The following is a 26,837-nucleotide window of genomic DNA, read 5'->3' on the forward strand; positions in this document are numbered from 1 at the left end:
CTGGTCAACATTTTAATTACTTGCTTCTGAATCCTCTCCACTACTTTCACGTGCTAAAGAAACCTAGATGACGAAATATGGGCACAACCGTCCAGAGGTGGTCATATCAAAGTCTTATAAGGAGAGAAAATAACCTCTTTATTCCTACTTGCAGTGTGTTCCTTTGCATTCAAGTGATCTTTTGAGATATTTTGTCCACTTCTGTAATATATCTTCTGAACATCAACTTTCTGTCTTACTATTGTTCTTAAATCCTCATTGATTTCTTGCAATTCAGTTCCAGTTATGCATTACAAAGCCTTAGTTTCTTTCATCCTGAAAGTGCATAACTGTACACTTTGACACACTGAATTAATAACTATTTTCCTTTGCCAAAATGACCAGTATATTTAGGTCATTCTGCAGATCACCCTTATAACTAGTGCTCTCCCTAGGTTAGTAACAGAAGAAAATAACTAGATATTCCCCTCTAAATCACTCCTAATATCACTGATGTATAAACTGAACAGCCGTGGTCCCAGTGCAGAGTCCAGTGGGATACCAATCATCTGCCTTCTCTTTGATTCAGCTCCACCATACACTATTCTCTGATGTCTGTCCATTAGCCACCCTCTTATCCATGTAATAAGGTCTTATGTAATTAAGATCCATGCACTGCACTATCCTGTCAAATGCTTTTGCAAAGTCCAGCAATAGTATGATTTAGCCATTTCCCTTATCCAGCTCAGCAGTCACTTTATAGCAGAAAGTGAGAAAATTCCTGTGACACTTCCTGTTCACAAATCCATGCTGTTCCCCCATAGAGTATACCATAAATTCTATCCTCCCATTCCTGAATTCTACCCTTAATCAACTTTTCCAATATCTTAACCACCAATCTGAGAAATATTGATTTGTCTATAATTTGAAATATTGGTCTTGGACTCTCCTTTGTATAAAAAAACACAAAAAGGAGAGTCCAAGACCAACATTTCCAATTATAGACCAATTAATATTTCTCATTTTGGAAGTTTTTTTTTCCCACTTGGTTAGATTGTAATAAATTTAGTTTAATCCTTTATCCAAGTGTAAGCAAACAAAGTTTGTGCCTGAAGTATCTTCAGGACTGAGGCAACTAGTGATAAAGGTGGAACAAGCTCTCATCACTCCTAGTCTTAGTATCCCCCATAATGCAAAGCACATCTCCTTGCAAACATGTATAATGTTATACATTAAGGGAAAGGCCACTACCCAGACCGGTTTCGACATTTATTGAATGTTCAAGTACAGGACAAACTCCAAAAACTCAGCATTTGTTTTTGTATAAAGGCTACAGCATTGCCATTCATTACCCACCAGCCAAACACCCAGGATCTGGATGGCAGCAACAGCCGAGCCTCAGTTAAAACTTCATGGGCTACAGCACTGCCATTCATCGTCCAAGCTTCCAACTGGTTTCAACCTTTGTTGAGGTCTTGTCAGTGAGAGCCAGACCCAAAGTTGGTGATACTAAGGTGGAAGCAATGGAGAAGTCATATTTACCTATACGAGTTTCCAAAAGGTGTCTCACCAAATTAAATTACTCTGGATTTAGAGAAAGATGTTGGAAGTTATTCGGTTTTTTTTTCACTTAGTTAGACTATAATAAATTTAGTTTAATCTTTTATCCAAGTGTAAGCAAACAAAGTTTGCACCGTGAAGTATCTTCAGGACTGAGGCAACTCGTTGTAGAGATGGACTAAGCTCTCATCACTACTTGTCTTAGTATCTCCCATAATGCTAGATGTTCAGAGCATGTAACTAAAATTCATATGAGGATTGTGAAATGTTGATCTGAAGGACAGATTGACTGGGAATGAATTTGCAAAGTTTGCTTAATAGAGAGATGATATAATGGAGATATGTTGATGAGAGAAATGTACGATATAATGACAGGAGAGGGGTGCTTAAGGGTCAAAGCTGTATAACTGAGAGAGGACCTCAACATAGCCTTTAAAGGAATGCGGAGAACCAACCAGGGCTTCTGACCTAATGTCCAATCCTCACCTTCTCGTGGTGCACCCTGTTGGGTATCTACCTGGATACTGAACAAACGAGGATGGGCTAGCAATTTGGGATTTAGCCTACCAAATTGTATACTTATTGGCTTAAACCAATACAGAAAATGATGGTACAACATGACAAAATTTCATGCCGGCTGGGGTGTCACACGGTTAAACAAGGCCCCCGTTGTTTTCGCAAGGGAACCAGGGCGAACAGCAAAAAGTCAGCTACAGGAACAAATCTGAAAGCAAACCCCAACTCAACATCACCAGAGTTAAAGATCGGTACTATCAACATAAGAAGTCTGAATGGCAAAGAAATGGAGCTAGCGGAGGAATTAGATAAGTACCAGATCGACATAATAGGGGTGACTGAAACAAAAAAGACAAAAACAAAAATGGTGAGATCTTTCTGAGCAATAAATACAAAATGTTATATTCAGGCAATGACAATCAAGGAAAAGAAGCAGTAGCCATAGTATTCAACACAAAATACGAGGCTAATCTTCTTGAATGGTTGGCAGTCTCAAGTAAATTCATGTGGGCAAATATGAGAATGGGGAATTGGACAATAAGACTTATATGTGCCTATGGTCCCACAGAAGGTTCTACTAAGGTAGAAGTGGATGATTTTTTTGATGCTTTAGAAAAAGCAACTGACACAATGAAAAAGGAAAAGTTGGTCCTTGTTGGGGATCTATATAGCAGAGTAGGAAATGATTGTCAGACATACAAAAATATTTTGGGAAAATTTGGAGAAAAGAACAAAGCCAATAATAATGGCAAATACCTGCTGGATTTCTGCTCAGGTCATGGACTGGTTATTACTAACACCATGTTCCAACATAAAAATGTGCACAAATTCCCATGGAGGGAAGAGACAAGGAATAAGAAAAGTCTCGTTGACTATGTTATTGTTGATAGTGATGTTTTCTCCCTGGTGCAGGACACCAGAGTGTACAGAGAATTTGAAATTGGAAGCGATCACTATTTAGTCTTGAGCAGGATAAAATTGAATTTCGTACTGAAAAGAATAAAATGTAAGTAAGTTTAAAGCAAATAAAAGTTGAGCCGCTCTTAGATGAGAACAGTAGACTAAAATACACAAAGGTTATTGAAGAAAAAATAAAAGAGTTTGAGAACAGGAACCAAACCTTGGAGATTCAGTGGCAAGCCTTGAAGAAAGCCCTAATTGATTCAGCCAGAGAGTCATGTGGTGAGGTTGTCTGCAAGGATAGAAAAATCAGAACCACATGGTGGACACAAGAAGTTTAAAGAGGCAGTGAAGGAAAAGAAGAAAGTATATCAAAAGTTCCCAGCAAATAAGTCAGCTTGTGCTCTTAGAGAATACAGAGACAAATGTAAGAAAGTGAAACACTGTGTAAAACTAGCTAAACAAAAGTCATGGGAGGACATTGGCAAGAACATAGAAAATAAATATCAAGAAGGTGGTAAGATATTCTGGAGGTTGTTGAAGAAGCTTAGGAATGGAGGAAAGAGTGCTGTAAAAAGGAGTTAGAGATGATAAAGGTGAAATGAAAATAGGAGAAAAAGATATCCTTGAAGTATGAAGTAATTACTTCGAAAAATTGCTAAATGAAACAAGCAGTGATAGCACAGTGGTAAAAAAACATACAACAGGTATACAGTCAGGAATACATATCCATACTTGAAGTAGAAAAAGCCATCAAAGGCTTGAAATGTGGAAAGGCAGCAGGAATAGATGATATTCGACCAGAAATGCTGAAATATGGTGGTATAAAAGTCTTACAGTGGCTACACTGCATAGTTCAGAAAGCCTGGACAGAGGGACGAATTCCCGATGATTGGAGTAGAGCTCTAATAGTACCTATATATAAAAAGGGAAATAAAACTGAATGTGAGAATTACACAGGTATTTCCCTACTGAGTGTTCCTGGCAAGATCTACGCAAGCATATTTGAGAAACAGTTGAGAAGAATTGTGGAAGAAAAGCTTGGTGAAGAACAAGTTGGATTCAGGCCAAATAGAGGCTGTCAGGATCAGATCTTCACTTTACGACAAATAGTGGAGAAATCATGGAAATATAACAAAGATCTGTATTTAAGTTTTGTCAATCTGGAAAAGGCATATGACAAGGTGCCAAGAGAGAAGCTATTCAATACGCTAAGTTATATGGTGTCAATGGGGCATTATATCAAACAGTACTTAGTCTTTATTTGAGTTGTAAGTCGGCAGTTAGAATTGAAGGAAGTACAGGAAGATGGTTTAATGTTAAATCTGGTGTGAGACAAGAAGGTACATTATCCCCTCTGTTATTCATTATCTATATGGATCACATTATGAAGGAAAGTGGTATTAAACATGATATCAGAATTGGAGATGTTAATGTCAGCTCTTTGCTTTATGTGGACGATGTTATACTTCTAAATAAATCCGCTACAAGTTTGCAAGATTCCCTGACTAAATTGAATAACTGTTGTAATAGATATGGTATGAAGGTGAGCATTAAAAAGACAAAGACAATAAAAATAGATAGAATTGTTGAAAATGTCAACTGTGTTGTGAACAGGGAACCTGTGGAACAAGTAAAACATTTCAGCTACTTAGGCACGATTTTTAGTGAAGATGGTAAATTAAATATGGAAATAGACAACAGAATCAACAAAGCTGGTATGGTAGGAAGTCAATTGAATAAATTCATATGGAATAAGAGAGAAAGTAGTCGCAACACTAAATTAGCTGTATACAAGACAGTGTTCAAAAGCAGTTTTAACTTATGGATCTGAGAGCTGTGTCAGAAGTAAAACACTTGACCAAAGACTAGAGACTGCAGATATAAGAGTCCCGAGAAAGATTAGAGGCGTGAACAGATGTCATCAATGGCAATATCATATTAAAAATGAGGATATTAAGAAAGAACTTGACATTGTCGGCATCCATGATTGCATTAGCAGAGCTAATCTCAGGTGGTATGGTCACTTAAACAGAATGGGTGAGGAAAGATTAGCAAAACAAGTGTTCTCTGCCAGGTTGGCAGCAAAACGACCCAGAGGAAGACCAAGATATAGGTGGATTGATATGGTACAATGTGTCTTATACGATAGAAATATAAGATCTGATAATGATAATAATGGAGACTTGACAAGTGACGGACTCATTTGGAGGAAAATTGTAGATAGGAAGTTAGTAATGATGTAAATTTTTCATGTAGTACTATCATAACCTGTACACCCCTTGAGGGTACATGTCAGGAATTTGATGATGATGATGAGATATTATACAGAATAAGTATGATTTAAAAAAATAAAAATAAAACGAAGCTGCATCTACCAGCTGAGTAAGGATACTAGAAGCAAGGGAGTGAAAAAAAAAAAAAACTTCCAACATCTTTCTCTAAATCCAGAGTAATTTAATAAGGTGAGACACCTTTTGGCAACTCATATAGGTAAATATGACTTCTCCATTGCTTCCACCTTAGTATCACCACCTCTGGGCCTGGCTCCCACTGAAGAGACCTCAAGAAAGGTCGAAACCAATTGGAAGCGTGGGTGATGAATGGCAATGCTGTAGCCCATGAAGTTTTAACTGAGGCTCGGCTGTTGCTGTCACCCAGGTCCTGGGTGGGTGGGTGGGGGTGGGGGGTAATGAATGGTAATGCTGTAGCCTGTGAAGTTAACTGAGACACAGCTGTTGCTGTTACCTCATATCCCATTCAGCCAGGATGAGATATGAGCGGCTCTGCTCGGTGGTGGGGTGAGCCTGCCACAGTGTAGAGCCAACCGGTTCTGAGAGTTCTTCTCACTGGCAGGTTGAGCCTATTACTGAGGGGAACAACGCTGAGTTTTTGGAGTTTGACCTGTACTTGAACATTCAATAAACGTCAAAAGCGGTCAGGATAGTGGCCCTTCCCTTGATGCATAGCATTATATATATGTCTGCAAGGAGATGTGCTTTGCATTATGGGAGATACTAAGACTAGGAGTGATGGAAGCTTGGTCCACCTTTTACCACAAGTTGCCTCAGTCCTGAAGATACTTCAGGTGCAAACTTTGTTTGCTTACACTTGGATAAAAGATTAAACTAAATTTATTATAATATTTCTCATATTGGTGGTTAAGATATTGAAAAAGTTGACTGGTTAAAGGTGCTGCCATTTCTCTTACACTTTCCTGTAATACATGAGCTGGTATCTCATCTAACCCCATATATTTACATTGAGATACATTTTTGAGATACATTGAGATAATATTTATTTACATTGCTATATTTACATTGAGATTTCTTAATATCCAAAATCTACTGAGTCCATCTACCACTGTTCTCATCTCAAACCCTGTCATACTGGTCAGTACATTATCGACATCTGGATGATACACTCTTGAAAATTACCACACCAGGTAATTCAACTACTTCTGCTTCTATCAAAATTCAGTCATTTCTTCTGCTTCTGTCACCTTCTTACAGTCCGTATCCATTAGTTATCATTCTTCCTTTTTGCTTGCAAGTGAAAGAACCTTTTGGAATTCCCTTATCCTCCTCAGCTATAATCTGATATTGCCTTCCTCACCACACTAAATCACCACCTCTTGCCTATCTTTGCATTGCTCATGAGCCTGCTAATCACCTTTCTTGTCATCTATTTTCTGTATAATGTTTTCTTTTGGAAGTCCCTTCTTAATGATACTACTAATTTGTTTAACTCCCGTCTGATTTATCCTCCTAAACTTAAATAAGAAGTCTAATGCTCATCATAATCATCAAATCCCTGATATGCATCCTCAAGGAGTGTACAGGACGTTATGCTAGTACTACATAAAAATAGATTACATCATTAATAACTTCCTATCAACAATTTCTCTCCAAATTAATCTGTTATCTATTAGGACTCTGATATTATCAGATCTTATAATTCACTCTTCTAAGACATTTCTTGCTGTATCAATTCATCTAGATGTTGGTCTTTGTCTGGATCTTTTTCCTGCCATTTTGGCACAAAATACTTTTTGTGCTAACCTTCCTCCTCTCCCATTCTGTTTATGTATGACCATGCCATCTTTGATTAGATCTTCTCACAGATTCTTAAATGTTAACAATGTCAAGTTACTTCTTAATAGCTTCGTTTTTAATATGATACTGCCATTCATGCCATCTGTTCACTCCTCTAATTTTTCTCAGAACTCTTATAACTGTGGTCTCCAGTCTTTCATGAAGTGTTTTATTTCTTACCCGGCTCTCAGATCCATATGTTGAATTGGTTTGAACTAAATAAATCCAGAACATGTCTAAAATTCGCTAATGAATAACTATTTGCTAATGAATATTTGAATAACTGCTGTAATTAATTTGGTATGAAAATCAGACAAAGATAATGAAAAATAGGCATCATCATCATACGTATCAAGGATTTAGGCCTAGTATGGCCTGTTCCGGCCTTAGAAGTCATCGTTGAATCGTTTAAGAGGACGTCCTGGTTTTCTTTTTCCTAATGGCTTGTACTTTAAGGCTTGTTTTGGTAATCTTTCTGTTTTCATTCTTTGAATGTGTTCCATCCATCTATGTTTATATTTTTTAATTTTTTCAATTACTGGTTCTTGGTTTAATTCTTCCATAATATCTTCGTTTCTTTTGTGATCAAATAGGGTATACTTTGCAGTTTTTCTCATAAACTTCATTTCTGCTGTTGTTAATCTTTGTTTGTCTTTTTGTTTTATTGTCCAGATTTCGCTTCCATACATTAAGACTGGTAGGGCTAATGTATTGTATACTTTTAACCTGGTTTGTTTTTGAACTAGGTTTGGTTTAAATATAGAGTTAATTACTCCTCTTATTTTTAAATATTTTGCAATTTTTATGTTTATATCTTTTTCATTTTCATAAGTGATCATACATCCTAGGTAGTTAAATGAATTCACCTGTTCTAAGATCTTGTTATCTAATACTATTTTAGTTCTTGCTGGATCTTGTCCTTTAAAGGCCACAGTTTTTGATTTTTCCATTGATATTATCATACCATAATCTTTGGATATCTCATTTAGATTTAAAATAGCTTTCTGTAAGTTATCTTCAGAATTTGTAATTATTATTTGGTCGTCTGCAAAGAGGAGAGTGTTTAAGTTAACTGTAAGTGAAAGTTTAATTCCTTGATGTAAATTTTTACTCCATTTTATTATTATTTCATTTAAGTAGATATTAAAAAGAGTTGCTGAGAGGGGACATCCCTGTCGGACCCCGTGGTTTATCTCTCTTGTATATGATAGCTCATGATTTAATCTTATTTGTATTTGATTATTTTCACATATACTTGTGACAGCTTTTAGGATATTATTTGGTATTTGTCTTTCTTTTAATATGTTAAATAATATGTTTCTTTTAACTTTGTCAAATGCTTTTTCAAAGTCAATAAATGCAATATGTGTTTCTAAATTATATTCTCTTCTTTTCTCTATTATTAATTTTAGGCAGAAGGCTGGGTCTATACATGATCGTCCTTTTCTAAATCCATTTTGTACCTCTAGAATAAAGTTTTCGGAATATTTCATTAGTTTGTTATTTAAGATTCTGCTGTATATTTTGTAACATGAATTCAGTATACTGAAAAATAGGCATATTCTTTGCAAATATCAGCTGCATCCTGAATGGAGAACCTATAGAACAAATAGAACATTTCAGCTATTTAAGCATAATTTTTATCAAAGCTGATATTGTAGGAAGTCAAAGGAATACATTTATATGGAGTAGGAGAGAAATTAGTCAAAACACTAAGCTATATATAACACTAAGCAAGCTATATACAAGGCCAGAGAAGAGAAAGAGAATAAAAGGACAAGACAGGACACTTCAGAGTCCTATCTTATCTCCTTTTTCTAACACTCTGGAGAGCATTAGAGAAAGAAGGAAGTAAGAAAGCACGATGGGGAGAGGTTGGCAATACGGAAGGATATATGTGGAAGGAGATGTCACTTAATCTCAAATATCATTGCTACTAACTGACAGGTAATGAAATGTTCATATATACAACAATGAATTCTTACAATATACTGGTATGCTACTTTTGCATGCAGTATAAAGCTATGCAAATCCATAGTGATACACATTTTATATATTCTTCTTAAGTGAAGATAGACTGCGTGAAGGACAATTCATAAGACCTTTTTTTTTAAAGTCAGCCTACAAAAGAACCTAAACTTCCTATTTGTTATGTGCCTTGCAAAGTAAGATAACATAACTGGTAGAACGAAAATGCTTACTGTTGAAGTATGTTGTGTGTATAGTGTTAATTATAAGAATATATATCTAAGTTGTGTTAGCTTAGTCAGATAACATAATAAGTGGAAAGAAAGTGCTCATTCATATATATATCTAAGTTTATTAACAAGTTATACATCCAATGCCGTCATGAAAAATTGTACATATATAAATAAATTAAAGAACCTAGTTAAACTACACACATACACAAATATGCATACATTTGTATATATGTTACAAAAAGATGTTAATTAAACTCTTTTATGTTAAAGAGTGTCTTTCCTGAACCTACCTCATACACTAATGCCAGTAATTAAAATCTCTTCTTCTTAAGCTTCACGAACCCTTAAGGTTCTCAGCTGCAAGCACCATAGTTTTCCATTTTTTTCTCCAATTAGAATCTCACTAAAGTAAAATTCCTTATTTTAACCAAGACATGAAATTTTGCTTCTCAACTCTGAGTAGTGTGACCCGTCTTAGACGGGTCGTAACAGGTCATAACAGTGGCAAGTGTATTTCGGATGTTCTCCAAGGTGAATGTCAACAGATCTTGTCTGTCTATAACAAGCCGCATACAAGTACAGGGCACTTTGTATACTCCTCCATCTTTTATCACTTCCAGAAGTGTGTGAAGTGTATTAAGTTTATCATATTTAAGTTGTATATGCCACCAGAATAAAGAACTATTTCTCAGAACTGTATATGTTTTCAAATGTTGATAAAAACTAACTTTAATATGTGCATAAGTCATCAAAAACAATATTCACTTTATTTCACTATATTATTATCAGAATGACTTGCAGATAATAATAATACAGCAAAAATTCACAAATCTTTTGCTATGAGGTGTAAATAAACCTTATGCCACCAGTTTTTTTTTTTTATTATTTATTTATTTATTTTTTACAATACAGCAGACACTCCCAAAATTCTCTATATAAGGAATAAATCACTAACAGAAAACCAATGGACTGTTTAATCACAAATATGTAAAGGAAAAAAAAAAAAAAATTCAGTTTAAATCTGAAAATCAAGATATGAACTCTTTCGTTCAAACAGTATTGTTGTCTAACTAGTTCCAAACTAATGAAGTATCAAATTGAAAAATAACTAAACAGAACTGGTATAGTTCCTTGAGTTTATAAGATTTTATTTTATGTAAAAAAAAAGGAAAGAAAAGAAAAGTACAATAATACTACAAGCAATGAAATAATCCAGTAACATCATACTCAATAATCTTTGAGACTAAAGTTAGGATATCATTGTTTCCATAAGTGATATACAGTGTGCCAAGAAAGTACTACACAGTTAAATTTAATTACACAGGCCTGCAAAATTCGAGTCATAAAAAGTTGCCTGGAAACTATTAACTGTTTTTCATTTATTTTTGACCGCTGATTTCAAATATCTCTTCTTTTTCTCTATCATGTAAGAATTTTTCACAAAATGGATCTCAAATTACAGTAAAATAGCTTTAAAATGCATTATATTAAGTAACATAACAGTATTTAAAATTTTCTGTAAACATTTTTGGAATGAAAGTATTGGGAAAAAATTTTTTAATTAAAGTAATTAAAGATTAAGCTTTAGTACATACTTTATATTTTGTTGAAATTCTTTTTCCGGGTCGTCTCTGTGTAACATCCAGCAATAAGCAATAATCGCCATCACACTGACATTCCACATACCTTAATACCTTCTTTCCATCTCCGTGATGTCTTGGTGGAATCGCTCTCCTTGCTCTTCGCTGACAGTTCTGAGATTCTCAGGAAAGTAGTCTAAATGAGAGTGAAGAAAGTGCACTTTTAAGCTCATGGAGCATCCCAAATCCTTGAATTTCTGTAGCATGTCTTCCACAATCATTTTATAGTTGGGGTCCCTGTGATTTCCTAAAAATTTGGTCACCACCTCTTTCAAAGCTTTCCATGCTTCTTTTTCTGATGTCTGGACTGATAAAAATACCTTCTTTCAATTTTGCTGTAGATAATCCTGGAAATTTTGCACAGATGTATTTAAAACACTCTCCTTCTTTCAACAAAGCCTTGACAAATTGCTTCATCAATCCCAGCTTTATGTGAAGCAGGGGTAAAAGGATTTTTTCCCGAGCAACGAAAGTTTCGTGTAACACATTTTTACTTCCAGATTCTAATGTGACTCTTTCTGGCCATTCCTTCTTGATCCAATGTTGCTCTCAATTTCAGCTGTATCACTCACACAAAAAACATGAGTATTTGGTGTATCCTCTTTGTTGTCCAAAAATCATAGATATGACTTTAAGATCACTGTAAACTGTCCATCCATGATCATTGTACTTAAGTTTGCTGAGAATGAAGGCTAAATTTTCGTATCATTCTTTCAAATGTATGGAATGTGCTACTGGTACTGAAGCATACTTATTGTAATTATGGAGAAGTACAGCTGTGAGGCTTCTTTTTGAGGAATCAATAAACAACCTCCAATCAATGACTTCATATTTTACGTTGAATTTGCTTATCAGTCCGGGAATATCGCTACAATAAACTAAATCACCTTCCTCTGAAAAGTAAGGAAGAAAATCTCTTTCTCTATATCTAAACCATGAGAAAGAAGTGCCAGGGGCTAACAAATTTTTTTTTGTTTAGTTTCGAGCTTAGCAGTTCTGCAGTTTCCTCCAAATCTCTGACCAAGTCATTTAAATCGGTCTGTGAAAAAAGTTCAGGTGGGCCACTATCTTTGTATTTGTCATCATTGAAATCTTCAACTTCTTTGTTTAAATTGCTGCTGAGTGGTTCTTCTAAAATTTGTGGAGGTGTTGGCATGGGTATTTCAGAACCATGTTCCACTGGGCATATTGCAGATGGTAAATTAGGATAAAATGTCTTTTTTATTTTTCAAATTAAAACCTTGAACATTCAAAGAACAGAAGTAACAGTCATCGGTACGGTTGCAGGGTTCCCACCATACAATGGGAATTCCGAAACGGAAAGATTTTTGTTCTCCCTTCGACCACCTCCTAAGTTCTTCTACACAAATGGAATATACTATATGCGGAGCCCATGGCTTATCTAAGTCACCAAGTTTCATCCCAAAATACGCATAGTACACTTTTTTCGTGAAATCTGTAATGTTTTTTTACCACCAACTCCCTGTATATGTAGCAAAAAATGTTAGGTGAATTTTTGCAACCACTTGAAGCCACAGTTAAACGATTTTTAATGAATGGCATCAACACTATTACATGATACTACATAAAAACATTAAAAAAACTCCAACCACATTAAATTAAATCTTCACACTAACTTAGAAAATATGCCACCTTTCAGAAATATGATAACCTTAGTAGTCAACGACTAAAGTTCAACTAAAGAATCAAACAAGAAAATGTAAGTGTCTGTGACAACAGGAAAGTCATCCATTATCTCGGCAAATCAGAGTCAAAGTAGCCACCTGCACTTTTATCTGCATTCCTCCCTCCCTCTCCTATCTTAAGAATGAGAAGTTTCGCAGAAATTTCTTTATTTATCATAAAAAGGCACTTCAAAAAAGCACTTATACAACTAATTAGCTGTAAATAAAGGAGAATGAAAATAAACACCAATGTGTTGAATTTAAATCCAAATACTACTAATAAAAACGATAAAATTAGAAACTGGGTAAAATTGGTGGGTGATGGAATTTTTTTACTATTTTTTCTAACTCAGCACCTAAAAATCTATAAGAATCAATTATTACTTCTCAGACAACTTTTCCATAACAGGCCTGTGTTATTACTTGCTTTAATGGCTTCTTATTGACACTTTTTTATTTTCAATAAATCTGCTATCTGTCTAGTCTCTGGTTTTCACTCCGCTAAGGCACTACTAACTGCATCATTCCATCTGGATATTAAGCACCTGTTTTGCTGCTAATCTTTACTTTTCCATTCTGTTTAAGGGACCATACTACTTTACAGCTATGCTTACACCTTCATAAATACTAACAAAGTTGAGTTCCTTTCTAATATCACTATTTTTAATATGATTTGGCCACAAATTTCATACCTGTGGGCTTTGGTCTTTGATCAACTCTTTTATTCCTAACTAAACTCGTCCATAAATTAAAATGGGTTTGAAGACATGTATAATGCTAGTTTGGTGTTTTGGCTAATTTTTCATCTGTATTTATGGGTCTTTACCATACCACCTCTGATTATTGTGTACTATCAATTTTCATATTTAATTTGCTGCTTTCACTAAAAATTGTGAATGGTTCACCACTGACAATGGCAAACCTACAGACCCGAACCCAGCTGTTCTTCCTCAAGTTTCTCTTCAGCAGTTTTTCTTAGTCTGTTCTCAAGTATGCAAGTATGAATCTTACCAGGAACACTCAGTAGGGAAATGCCTCTGTAATTTTGTTGTTCAGTTTTATTTTCCTTTTTACAGATGGATACAATGAAAGCTCCACCCCAATCATCTGAAATTCACTTTTTGAAGTAATACTTATTATACATGATATAAACAAATAGTTGTGAACATGAATATGAACAGAATTCAATTAAGATAAATACATAAACAAAAGGAAATTTATGTACAAATTTCAAAGATAAAGCTTGATATATTGATATATAATTTTCTTCAAAAAAAATTAGGCCTCTCAACAAGGGGAGGGGATAAAAAAAAATAAGTGTAGTTTAATTTAAGGACGATCTAATTAGACTGATAATATATAATTCAAATAAATTATATATTTTAATAAATACTAAAAAAGTTTTAAATGAAATCCATTGTGATTTGATTATATATCTAAATATCTAAATTATATTAATCTCTAATGAAAATGTCAACCTACACAAACTCTGTCCTATGTGCATAGCTATTTACAGTCCTTTAGTTATCAATCTTTAAAAGCAGATTTGTGTTTTAACAGATTCCATGTAATACATAATAAAATAATAGAAATCTCACTTGTGAATATGAAACAACGTCATCCTTCTTTTGTTCCTGATCTTGAGGAATATACTGACTTAATGGTGTAGGGTACAGTACAGTTGGTTTCAGTGATCCCTGACCAGGAAGTCCATGATAGAGAAGGACCTTAAAAAAAATTTGGCATTCAACTTCCATTATGATTTTATATGCAATATTATGATTAATCCCGATGCAAACTTATTCTAGCACTTATATTTTAAAATATTGTTTAAATAAAAAACAAAGATATTAATGAAGATATTTAAGAACTTAGTTTTTGAACATGCCACTATAACATCAGATATACAACTATCAATTAATGTGAGATTTTATATTTAAGATAAAAATTTTACACGATGATAGAAAGCTAAGCTGAATGTGTTTTATTAGTATGAAAATGGAATTTTAATAGAATGGTATGCAAATGGCTACTAATATCTACATATGCTTAAATTCATTTCACAAAACATTTGTCATAATACTGCATGAATATGTTAGCAAATCATACTAAATTTTAATCTGATTTTTAACGCTATCCATTATGAAAATGCATCATTCTTCCATGAGAGCATGTGCAAATTTGGTGATAAATCTGTACTCTCATAAAAGATGTTCCACAATAACTCAGTTGAATAGTTACTGTTTATTAATGGCAAATGCACAATGATGCCATCATGCTTTCAGTGAACCAAATGGTGGTAGGTATTGTAGCAACATAGCAAAATGCTTTTTCATAGTAAGTAGTGGCCTGCAAAAAAAGTTTACTGCATTTATTAATGCACGTGCTGCCTTATGATTTGGAAGGATAATTTAAATGGATTATGAATGGATAATTATATGAGAAATGCAAGTATACATTTCTATATAATTTAATATAAGAAATGTATACTTACATTTCTCATATTAAATTTTAATTTCCAGATCTCTGTCTACTTTTCCACACTTTCAAGATAATTGAATATTCTTCAATATTCTTCAATTTCAAGATAATTGAAGAATATTGAGGTCATCTAGATAATTTACTGCATTATCGAGCTTCACATCGTCAACAAAGAGAATGATTTTATTCATCATACTTTAATCTAACTTAATAAAGCAACAAGGGTCCTAAACCAAACTCCAGAATGCTCTCTAGGCTCCTAATAACTGACTTCTAGAAGTTGCTTGGTAGCAAACTTCTAGAAGCATGAAATTTGTCCAAGCTCCAAAAGTCAAGTTAGCTATTGAAACAAACTCAACCTCAGCACTTAACACCAGAAGAAAAATTAAAGAATTACAAAGTAGGAAAAGATGAAAACAGATGAAATATTGTGAAGAAATAACCATAAAATATTATATATGAGCAGCAGTAATCAGGGAATGTGTGTGTGTGTGTGGGGGGGGGGGTAGCTACACTATTCACCAAGATAGTTTCTTGAACAGCATGCCATTTCAAGTAGATGAAGTGCGCAAATTGAAAAATGGAAAATTAAACAAAAAAAGACGTATTTGTGCTAATCGTCTCACAGAAGGTTCTACTAAGAAAAGAGAATTTTTGTGTCATTAGAGAGAGAGAGAGGAGCCAACAAAAAAGAAAAAGCTGGTTCATGTCGAAGAACACAACAGCAAAATAGAAAATTGATGCTGTAAAAATAAAGCCTTTTTACTTAAATATAAAGAGCCAATAGGCTTCATTTCGGCGATATAAACATTATTTAAATAAACAAATATAAACAAATATAAATATAAACAAATTCGATATAAACGAATATATAAGAAACGACATAAGCGATATAAACAAATTCGGTTTTAAAACAATGTGGGATTTAATATCCCCTTAATTTAAATAATAAGACTTTTTATGTTCTTTAATTTTTTATTTATACTTGATTCAAAATATATTCAATATTATTCCTTATCTTAACTTCTTAATTTCTTGTCAGTCGTAACTCCGAGTTGTAATCGTTGCTTGAGCTAATCATCATTTTTAATCCTTTAGTCTACAATTTCTTCCCCCCCTCTCAAGGTCGTAACTATGCTACCTTCACGTGTGTGGAGTATAGATTCAAGAATTGCCTCTGGCTGGAACCAATTCCTTTGTCTAACTAACTGGCTTTCTCTTACACTGATCTTTAAAAATTTATTTGTATAACAACTGTGCCATTAAAGATCACGCAAAGGAATTGTTTGTCTTTCCTATACATATAAGACAAATGCTCAGCGGAACACGGAATTATCTCTAATATTCAATTCTAATTCAAGCAACGTTAGATACTTAAATTTAGACAGTCGTGGCTAACTTTAACTTTAAGGACACACAGGTTCTACATTTTTTATGAGAAGTGCATTGGTCAGTCGAAATCAGGCAAGTTATTAACAAACAAAACAATTTATTCATACTAAGACATGGTAATTACAACATATAAGAGATAGGATTTCACACATATCAAAATCATCTGGTTCCTTTCAATTCTGCTAAGTAACAATGCAACGCATGTGTCTAGTTCTCAAATTATGTTAGTCAGCTTTTCTAGTCTTCAGCTTAAAGACAAAGATAAATATATACGTTCATATATACGTCAGACATGTGGCTAGTTTCACACACAATTCAACTCCATTTAACTTAGACCATTAACAGAATTATGCTTAGCTAAGCTTCACATTCAATCTCTCCTTCAAACATTAAATCTTAACAATGATCTTTTAACATTAACAATTGCTTAGAATTCTTTAGACAATTATTTCACAATAATTAAGAAGTGCGGTTTTCCGACTTCACAACTTTACAACATGCTAGCAACTATATAATCAACAATCCCTGCTCTAAGGTTCACAATCCATAACAGCTCTACATTAATCTTACTTGAAATTTTTCTCTGCCAGTTCAGCATTCAAGATCCTGGAGATCACGAACAAAACCTTCTTCTTTCCTGTTAGAACTGCAAACAGACACTATTCCACGGTACAATGATACAGCATTCTTGGAGATCGCTTAAGGAACTTCGCGATGGAACTTCTCGAACAGACAGACACTAAAAATCTCCGATCATCGTCGAAATATTGCTAGCGGGATATCCTTCCCCCCATCCTTCGAATGGTTGGACCCAGGAACCTCTTCGAAGCAAACACCGGAACAAGTCAGGAACAGAGAACCAGGAGCAGAACACCTGTCTCCTTTTTATTCTACCTTCACGGCTTTGGAACTTCTTCAGATCGAGTTCCCCAGATGTTCTAAAGGTTCCTTCCCCCTACGAAATCGCTGAGTCATGGGGGGAAAAAACTCGTTGACCTTAGTGCCTAGCGATAGCCTCAGGTTTACATTTCTAATCCTGTCTGGGCTATCTCTTTGTTATATTAGCAGTCAAATAATTTAGCAATTCATTCTAATATTTTACCAGATTACATAAAACACTTATGAAAAAATGTTAATTAAACTACAAGTATTTTGTATTGTATTGTGTTGTATTGACTTTCTTTCTCAAGTAAAATCGGTATATAAGAATTTTGTACAAATTCTTTCCATACAAAATTTTACAATGCTAAATGTTTCAGACAAATCTGAAGGAAAAAATAAACTAATAATAGCATTCATCATTTGTCAGATTTCAGTTGACAACATGAACTAGAAATAAACAGAAATGATATCAGGATTGCAGAACATTAGTTATAAGAACAAACTGTAAGCATGTAATCTGCAGGGTCCAGTAGACAGAAGACAAATAGATGATATGATTGAGACATTTAACCTGTTGAGAGGTGTTTACCATAATGCTGAAAGAAACAAGAGAATAAGAAGTGGCATTTTTGTATGGAGAGCAGCATGGAATACACTGCCTGAGAGAATGGTAGTGAGGGTGGTGAGAGTGCAGACAATAAATGAGATTATGGAGTGGTATGATATTTGAAAGTGTTCTGACTTGGTTATACTATAAATTAAAGATGCCAAGAAATTATATTCTTGGTTTCATCCTTTATCCAAGTGTAAGCAAACAAAGTTTGCACATGAAGTCACTTCACGACAGGGACACTACTTGTATATAGAAGCTAATGACTTCACACAATTGCCTTAGTATCCCATAATGCAATGCACCTATCCTTACAGCTATGCATTATGGGAAGGGCCATTACCCAGACAAGTTTCAACCTTTATCAAAACTTGTCTGAATGGTCTCATCAGTGAAACCACCCAGTGGGAGCTAGACCTAGAAGTTCACACATCAACTTTATTTGCTTATACTTGGATAAAGGATGAAACCAAAAATATAATTTCTTGGCATCTTTAATTTATAGTATAACCAAGTGAAAAAACTTTCAGCATCTATCTCTAATTCAGAGTATTTTATAAATTAAAGATGCCAAAAAATTACCGTATTTGATGCCGTATAAGATGCACTTTTTTCCTTTGAAAATAGGTCTGAAAAACAGGGTGCGTCTTATACACCGATACTCAGTTTTTTATTACTTTCATTTCTGGAAATTTTCTCTGTTCCGAATTACACGATTTCTTTCTTGCTCCCTTGAGGTGTGTGAGAGTATTCCAGTTACATGGAGTTCAGTAGATGTGCATGTGCTGTCATCGATGATCACAGCTATGTTCCTGTTCGTTTAAATTTTCCAATTGTTGTCGCAGTTGTTGTGAATGGTGATAAATTTCTGCCGTTAAATTTTCTCTAAATTTCTTGGCAAATTATGGCTGAGAAACGTCGGCATTGCTACAATATTGCATACAAGCTACATGCGTAAGCTAAAGAACATGGAAACAGGGCTGCAGAGAGGTATTTCGGGCCACCCCCAACTGACAAAATGATAAGAACTTGGCGGAATTAGGAAGAGGATCTAAAAAATCTTTTTTTCCCTAAAAATTGTGTACAAAAAAGGTGGGTGCATCTTATACGCCAGCAAATATGGTATATACTTAGTTTAATCCTTTATCCAAGTGTAAGCAAACAAAGTTTGCACCTGAAATATAATCAGGACTGGAGCAACTCATATATAGAAGCTAATGACTTCACATCACTTGACTCAGCATCCCATAATGTAAAGCACATATCCTTTTGAGTATGTAATAATGCAATGCATTATGGGAAGGGTCACTACCCAGATCTCATTAAAGGTATGGGTAGTGACTTTAGCAGTATCACAGCGACCATTTTATAGTAGCTCAAATAAAGCATTTGCTGGTGGTGTAGCATTATTTCTGTAGACCTATTTCTCTATCTAATACTGACTAAAAGATATTTTTCTGCATTATCAATAACAGGCTTAAAGTGGGAATGAGATACATATTTAAAAGCACACAGGTGTACGAAGTACCAGGTCGAGCAGTAGAATTTAATCTATTGCTGCTACGATCTAATCCGCTTAGTTAACATGAAAAAGCAGTCGATGGCAGTGCTATCAGTAGACCTTACTCAAGCATTTGATAATGCCAGCATCCCTTTCTATTCCACATCCTCCAGCAAATTGGTGTAGGTAAAAAAACTGCTATTTGTTATCAAAAGGGCCTATGCCAATTCAACAACCCACCTCCTAGTTAATGGGTTCCTGTCAGACCAGGTAAAAATTCGAAAAGGAGTCAAGCAATGTTGCCCCTTCAGTCCACTGCTCTTTGCATTGGTTCTTGAACCTTTCTTACAGGAAGTCAACAATACACATACTGTACGAGGAATAACGGTTCCTTCAACTATAAAGGAAAATAAGGTATTAGCATATGCCAATGATGTAGTGAGAACTTTGAAGGATAATGATTCCATATATATATTTTTTGGTATTTTGGAAAAATTCAGCAAAAACAGTGGATTAATTATTAATGCAGACAAGACAAAATTAAAAGTTTGTGGAAAGTAGGATCTTGAAGGCATTCCTTTTGGATTAATCCCTAAGAAAGAATCCCTCATTATACTTGGAATTCCCTTCTCCACTTACCCAATATTACCAGTCCAAGAACTTATATACAAAACCTTTGAAATGTTAGAAGACTGGAAAATAGGGCCACTCTCCTTTTCTTCTAAATCCATAGTACTCAAAACCATAATCTTTCCTGCTCAGTAGTACATAATAAATATTCCACAAATCACAGGCTGAAGAAAAGCAATTATATAGTAAACCTCTGCAATTTTTTTGGTCCAGCCGATACCAAGAAGTTAAAAAGGAATTTTTTCAACTATCACAGAAGCACGAGGATTTGGACTTCCAGTCTTAAAATCCTGCTATTTAAGCAATGCAGCTTCACAAATCCATAAAATATTGCAGCTGATCACAAATTCTCTGGTATTACTTGGGTTTTCATCTTCCCCTGTTTGGAGTTAATGATTATACAGGTCCAAAAGCTGACATTGTTCCTGAATACTACAACACTCTGTGCTTAACTCTAAAACTGGTAAAACACTCTGGAATTGACATTATTTCCATTAAAAAAAGTAAAATTTGGTATAAAGAAATCTTTAATCTCTATCGCTGCGAAGTTTCACAGTTAGGTATGGACAACAATATTTTGTTTCAAAACTTGAAGTTTCAAGGGTACCCTAACAGGAGGGATCTTGCTTGGAGAATTGCATATGGCTGCCTTCCAGTCAATACCATCATATGGAGGTACTTTAACATTAGAGATCCAATCTGTGACATTTGTTACCGACTGGAAACAGTAGAACATGCATTCTACAGCTGCCCTCTTGCCCTGCGTATTTGGAACAATTTATGTAATATGTTGAGCATTCCATTACTTACAACAAAACAGGTTATTTTTTTACAATACCTACACCCGTCAGCAATGGGAAGAGAATTTTGATTTTTATAATTAATGAATTAAAATGCCATTTATGGAAGGTTAGAAAGAAACATGGATTTGAAAACCAGCAATATGACATTCAAATGCTTTATAATATTGTATTGTGGAAATTTTATTGTTCAGTCAGATGATTTTTGTATTTAGAAAGAAGCATACTAGGAGATATCAAATTTATCACTAGATGGTATAGACCACCACATTATGCAATATTCACCGGGGGGGAATTCTGTCTATTCTTGCTATGAGAGGTTTTTTAAATAGTTCCATCTTCTTAATTTAATGTGGTCTTATAGTCAATTGCAGGAATGACTGGAGAGCAATCCCAGGCAGAGAAGGCCAACTCACGGAAGTTAACCCAGAAGGGGAGCTAATAACCTAGGTATCAGTTATCTTTGCGCTTTAGTTTCAACTGGTCTTTTGGTTGTTCACCTATATGAGATTGATGAAAAAGGAAAACTGATAGCCTTTGGCTATATGATGATATAAGAGAGCTGAGGCCTTTTCTCTATCTCCCATGCTATCTATCTATCTTTCTCCTAATACTATCAGGCTCTCTTGCACTCCCTATACTAACTACTCTAGGCCCATGATGGGCAACCCTTTACTTTTTTACCTGAATAAAATTCGAAACTGGTCTGGGTATTGTCTCTTCGTATAATGCATAGCATTATGCATGTCTGTAAGGATATGTGCTTTGCATTGGATACTAAGGCAATGATCTGAAGTCGTTAGCCTCTATATACAAGTAGCCCAGTCATGAAGTGACTTCACGTGAAAACTTTGTTTGCTTACACTTGGATAGAATACACCGTATTTTTCCGTGTATAAGACGATACTTTTTCTAAAATTTTTAGACCAAAAATTGGGGGTCGTCTTATACATGGGGGATAACCATGTTGAGAGAACCCACGGTTGCCATGGCGAAACTGCTGGTACCTTGTCTCAGCGAACAGATTGGCAGAAGACAGCGAACTTGTCTTCTGCCAATCACTAGCCTTTGTTAATTCTGTCGATTGACATCATTAACAGCTGATTATGAATAAACCAATCAGAACTCTGAAAGCATTCATATGTCTGTAACTCATTGGTGGAGTAAGCTAATGCATTAACATTATTTTGAGCACTAGCCCATAAAAATGTCTGAAAATAAAAAACGATTTTCATATTCTTTAAAATTCAAGTTAAAAGTCATCAATTATGCAAAAGAACATGGAAATAAAACTTCAGAGTGACAGTTTGGACATCCTCCCACTGAGTGTATGATTAGACAGTGGAGAAAACAGAAAGAACTACTCAAGATGCCAAAAAAGAAGAGGGCCTTAAGAGGAAAACCAGCAAAATGGCCAAACTTGGAGCAGAGGCTGAAGACTTGGATTATGGAGCAGCACCAGAGTGGGATATGTGTGTGTCAACCAAGCTTATTCAATATGAGGCAAAAAGGTTTGCAAGAGAAATGAACCTGAAATTGATTTCACAGGAAAGGCAAAATGGTGCTTCAACTTCATGAGCAGAGAAGGATTGGCCATGAGAACATGAACCAAATTGGCCCAGAAAATGCATCCCTAAAAATGCATCTTTGTATGTGTCTTAAAAATATTACCTAATTATTAAATATACTTTGAATATTTAAAAAATATATCAAATGTGTTCTGTTTTATGTTTAAAATATTGATTTCTTAATTTTGGGTTCAAAAAAGTAGGGTTCGTCTCATACATGAGGGTATCTTATACATGGAAAAATATGGTAATTTCTTGGCATCTTTAATTTAGAGTGATATGACAAACTGCCTATGAGAAACTTCTCATAATGAGTCTTATGACTCCATAGAGGTTAGGAATAATAATAATAATAATAATAATATTCCAAACTGAGTGAAAATCAGGTGAAAATACACTAGTAACAGTGTCTGCAGAGAAAGAGACAGAAAAAGAAGAAAATGAAAACCAATGTTTTTTTGGGCATACTTTGCTATTTTCAAATAACTATAGTTCTTTCTTTAATTGTATTTTACACATCAAATTTGACAAGCTTTATCCTGTTGAATAAACACAGTGAAATGATAATATTCAACTCAGAACTAGGATTAAAACAGGCAGAATTGTGGCTCTAATAATTCCTCAATAAGTAGTAAGTGACTCAGTAATTAGCTTTAAATAATTTCTGATGTTTGAGTTTATGCTGCACCTATTGATGAAATAGATATGGAAGTGATTTTATATCAGATTTTTGTGCTTTTTATATTTTTGAATACTCTTCAGGAATGGTTGGGTAGGTCACAGCAGGATTATCTGGTCAGCTAAATTATCTGGTAGGAGAATTATGTTATATATTATGTTCTATCCTGCAGCTAGCTACAGAACCAATTTACTGTACACTCTGAAATTGAGGAAATTCTAAGTCACTATAATATGTCTGACATGCCAATAAAGGATACATTCACTCAAAATGCATGCAATTACTGGATTCATACTTCCAAAGGAAAGTAGTGATATTTCACCAATAATGAAGGTCATCTACACTTAGTAATTGGCATTCCTCCAGCAAAAATGAAAATATCCTTCTGCAGGATATCTTCATTTTTGTTTAAATTGGGATACTTACTAATTTTTGCTAAAGCACCGTTAGTTAAATGGGCAATATCATAAGAAGACAGAGTTGATAACTTACTGGAAAATATATATGTACTAAGCTTCACCCATCCATTATAGGCCCAATCCTCTGGGCTACTAATGGACCATAAAACAAACTATTTCAAAAGGATTCTCTGATTAAATGAACACCATACTAGACTAGTCTAGATTTGTGAAGTTTGATAGAGCAAATGAAACTCTAAGTGTTCAGCAATCCTGTTCTTTGTTGAATGGTCTGTGTGACCAAAAGAAGAATGGATTTATTCATATGACATGGTTTTACACCGAGCAGAGAGAAAGGGCCTCTCTCTCTCTCTCCAACCTTGCAACAGTTGAAATTCAATTATCATCTCATACATATCACATATTTCAGAATGATTTCTTCAAAATATTGAGAAATCCCAAGGTATATCTAGTGTCTTTCTTATTTTGGTAAAGACAGGTTCTTCCCAATTCTCAACAAAGAAGGGAGAATTAATAAATACTATGACTATATTCAGCATAATAAACTACTAGTCCAGATTTCTGAAAAATGATATTGAAATCATCCACAGACTCCTTTGGAATAACATCAGGTTAATTCACAAATGCCCTATTTAAGAGAGCCAATAAAGATAGGTTCTTCTCAATTATCAACAAAGAAGGAAGAATCAATAAATACTATGACCATTCAGCATAATAAACTCCTAGTCCAGACTTGTGCAACATGATATTGAAATCGTCCACAGACTCCTTTGGAATAACATCAGGTTAATTCACAAATACCCTATTTAAGAGAGTCCCCAGAGGCCCTTTTGCATTATCCAGTGCTACATTGGTTAGGTATATTTTAACAGTGTGATATAGATTTTGTAAAATGTATACAACATGCAACATTTTTTTTATATTGCTCCTACCAACAAAAAGTTATTTGCAAATATATAGTACATTCTGTACCGTGGATGGGCTAAGAATTTTTATCTATTTTTTTTTTTATCATTTTATATAAAATCATAAAAATTTTATATATATTTTATTTTATACATATATATAAATATATATATATATATATAATGTATTTTTAGTTTAATTTTTTTGCCTAGTCAAGGAACCGTGCTCTGGAGACCAAACATGGAACTTTATTAAATCACTTCAGGCCTCCAATAAGTAGGGATGTAGATGAATTTCATCACACCAGGTGATGAAATTCACCTCCCACTTAAAGACAATCACAAACATTCATGTCCACAGTGGGATTCAAACTTGCAACCTGTTGGTTGGAGTGTGGGTGTGCTAACCAGGCCAGCAAATAATTTTTTTTTTCTTGAATCAATCAAATTTTTATTGTTCATATATACATACGTACTATTTACATATGTACGTAGTATTATATGTAGTATTATATCGCATAATACTAAATATGCATAAATAGGTATTTTTTTTTATTGTTCTTTCAAATATTTACATATGTACAATGATCATCTATTCAGTATATTATTTTACAAGGTTCAGCACACTTTGTGCTACATATAATGTGCTACAATGTGCTACATTGGTGTCGAGGCTAGCTGGTGAACGGACGTGCTATCGGAGAGCTCCTGAGAGATTGTGATTTTTGTTGATTTATTGATGTTTTGGATTCAATGTAATGGGCTTAAGTGTGTAATTTTGGTATATTATTGGAGCTTTATTAGCGTGGTTAGTGTACTAAAGTGTTTTATAACATAATCTATGTCGGGAAGTCGCCGCTAGATGAATTCGTAATGTGTAGTGTTCATGCAAGCTCCAGATAAGATAAGTATCATTTTCAGTCATCGATACAAATTACAAATTACTTAATATTGTGTAGTTTTGTTTTGTTTGCCTTGCGTATTTTAGTGCGTCTGTTTTTGGTGTGTTATAACATATAATTTGACAAAACACGTTGCAAATAAGTATGGCACCTGTGCGAAGGAAAATAGCGGCCAGTAATGATGGTTCGCCATCCTTATCAAAGAACGGTAGTATAAAAGAAATGAGTCAGCGTACTAGCTGTGAAATGTACGTTTTGCGGAGTGCGGTCGGAGTGTGGTTAGATGATAATAAAGGATTGAATGTATGCAGAAAATGTAGGGAGAATGAGGAATTGAAGTGTATTTCGGATCGTGAGTGTGATATTTTTGTCAACCTTCAGAATGAAGGAAATAGGGATATGACAAGAAACGGCAAGGTTGTACATGAAAATTGTGAGAGTGTAATGTAGAAAGTGTGAATGATAGTGTAAATGGTTTCTCAGAGAATAAAAAAGATGAGATAGATGCATTGAGTGAGATCGCGTTGTTGAATAGTGCGATAGAAAGAGCAAAACAGCAGCTAGAGTGCATGAACAAAAGTAGACTGAATGAACCAACCAATAATAAAAGGTATGACAGGAAAAATAGACGTATGAATGTGAACATGAACAAAATGAAGGATAGAGTGCTGTATGGAGACTCGTTAGTACGAGGTGTGTTAGTAGAGGATTTGACAAAATCGTACCAACCTGGTGCGACCATAAAGGAAGTAACTGAGTCTATTAGAGAGCAAAAGGAAAGGGTGAAAGAAATGATTGTTGTGGCAGGTACGAATGATTTGAAAGGAGATAAAATGGAAATGATAGAAGACCTGAATGAATTGTTTGAGGTAGCAAAAGAAAAGAGTGAGAGAGTTAGAATGATTAGTCTTTTGCCACGGTATGACAGTGAAATGTTTAAAAGGAGGGCCATAATTGCGAATGACTTTATGCGTGGGTTATGGATGACGAGTGGTGTGGAATTTGTGGATGTGTGGAATGAATTTGATGGGCGAAAGGATCTATATAAGATGGATGGCTTGCATTTGAATGGTTACGGTGTAAGAAGACTTGAGAAAGTGTTGCTGAATGTAGTGGATGTGCAAATTCAGGGAAACTAGATTTGTTAAGGGGGGGGAGTAGATATACAGTCCTTATGGAGGCAGTTGAATGTAAGAATGAATATAATATGCCAGAGCAAATAAGGACAACAAATCTGAGTGGGATAGTTAATATAAGGCATCAAGGTAGGGTTAGGGCTAATGGGGGTCTTAAATTCATGTACACTAATACTAGGAGTATTAGGTACAAGAAGGAAGAGTTTTTGGCCATGGTTGGCACTTCCAGACCACAGGTTATAGGTATTAGTGAAACATGGCTGACTGTAGATGATATAACTAGTGGGATTGAATGTGATGGGTATAGTGTGTTCAGGAATGACAGAGAGAATAAAATGGGGGGAGGAGTATTGCTGA

At 34.6% G+C, this 26,837-nt stretch overlaps 1 protein-coding gene across 4 annotated transcripts in view; it reads right to left on the reverse strand.

Annotated features, from left to right (window-relative positions):
- The window catches only part of LOC150094096 (HEAT repeat-containing protein 6), a 446,924-nt gene that overhangs the window by 321,986 nt on the left and 98,101 nt on the right, over positions 1–26,837 (reverse strand). For all 4 annotated transcript variants that reach the window (XM_090412214.1, XM_090412213.1, XM_090412212.1 and 1 more), the window contains exon 7: positions 14,174–14,302. In XM_090412214.1, the coding sequence (XP_090268340.1) occupies positions 14,174–14,302 (129 nt within the window). The remainder of the gene's footprint in view (positions 1–14,173; positions 14,303–26,837) is intronic.

This window comes from Typopeltis vanoorti, chromosome 22 (assembly GCF_054136105.1).
Source record: "Typopeltis vanoorti isolate ZY-2024b chromosome 22, IOZ_Tvanoo_1.0, whole genome shotgun sequence".
In the NCBI taxonomy this organism is placed as follows: domain Eukaryota; kingdom Metazoa; phylum Arthropoda; class Arachnida; order Uropygi; family Thelyphonidae; genus Typopeltis; species Typopeltis vanoorti.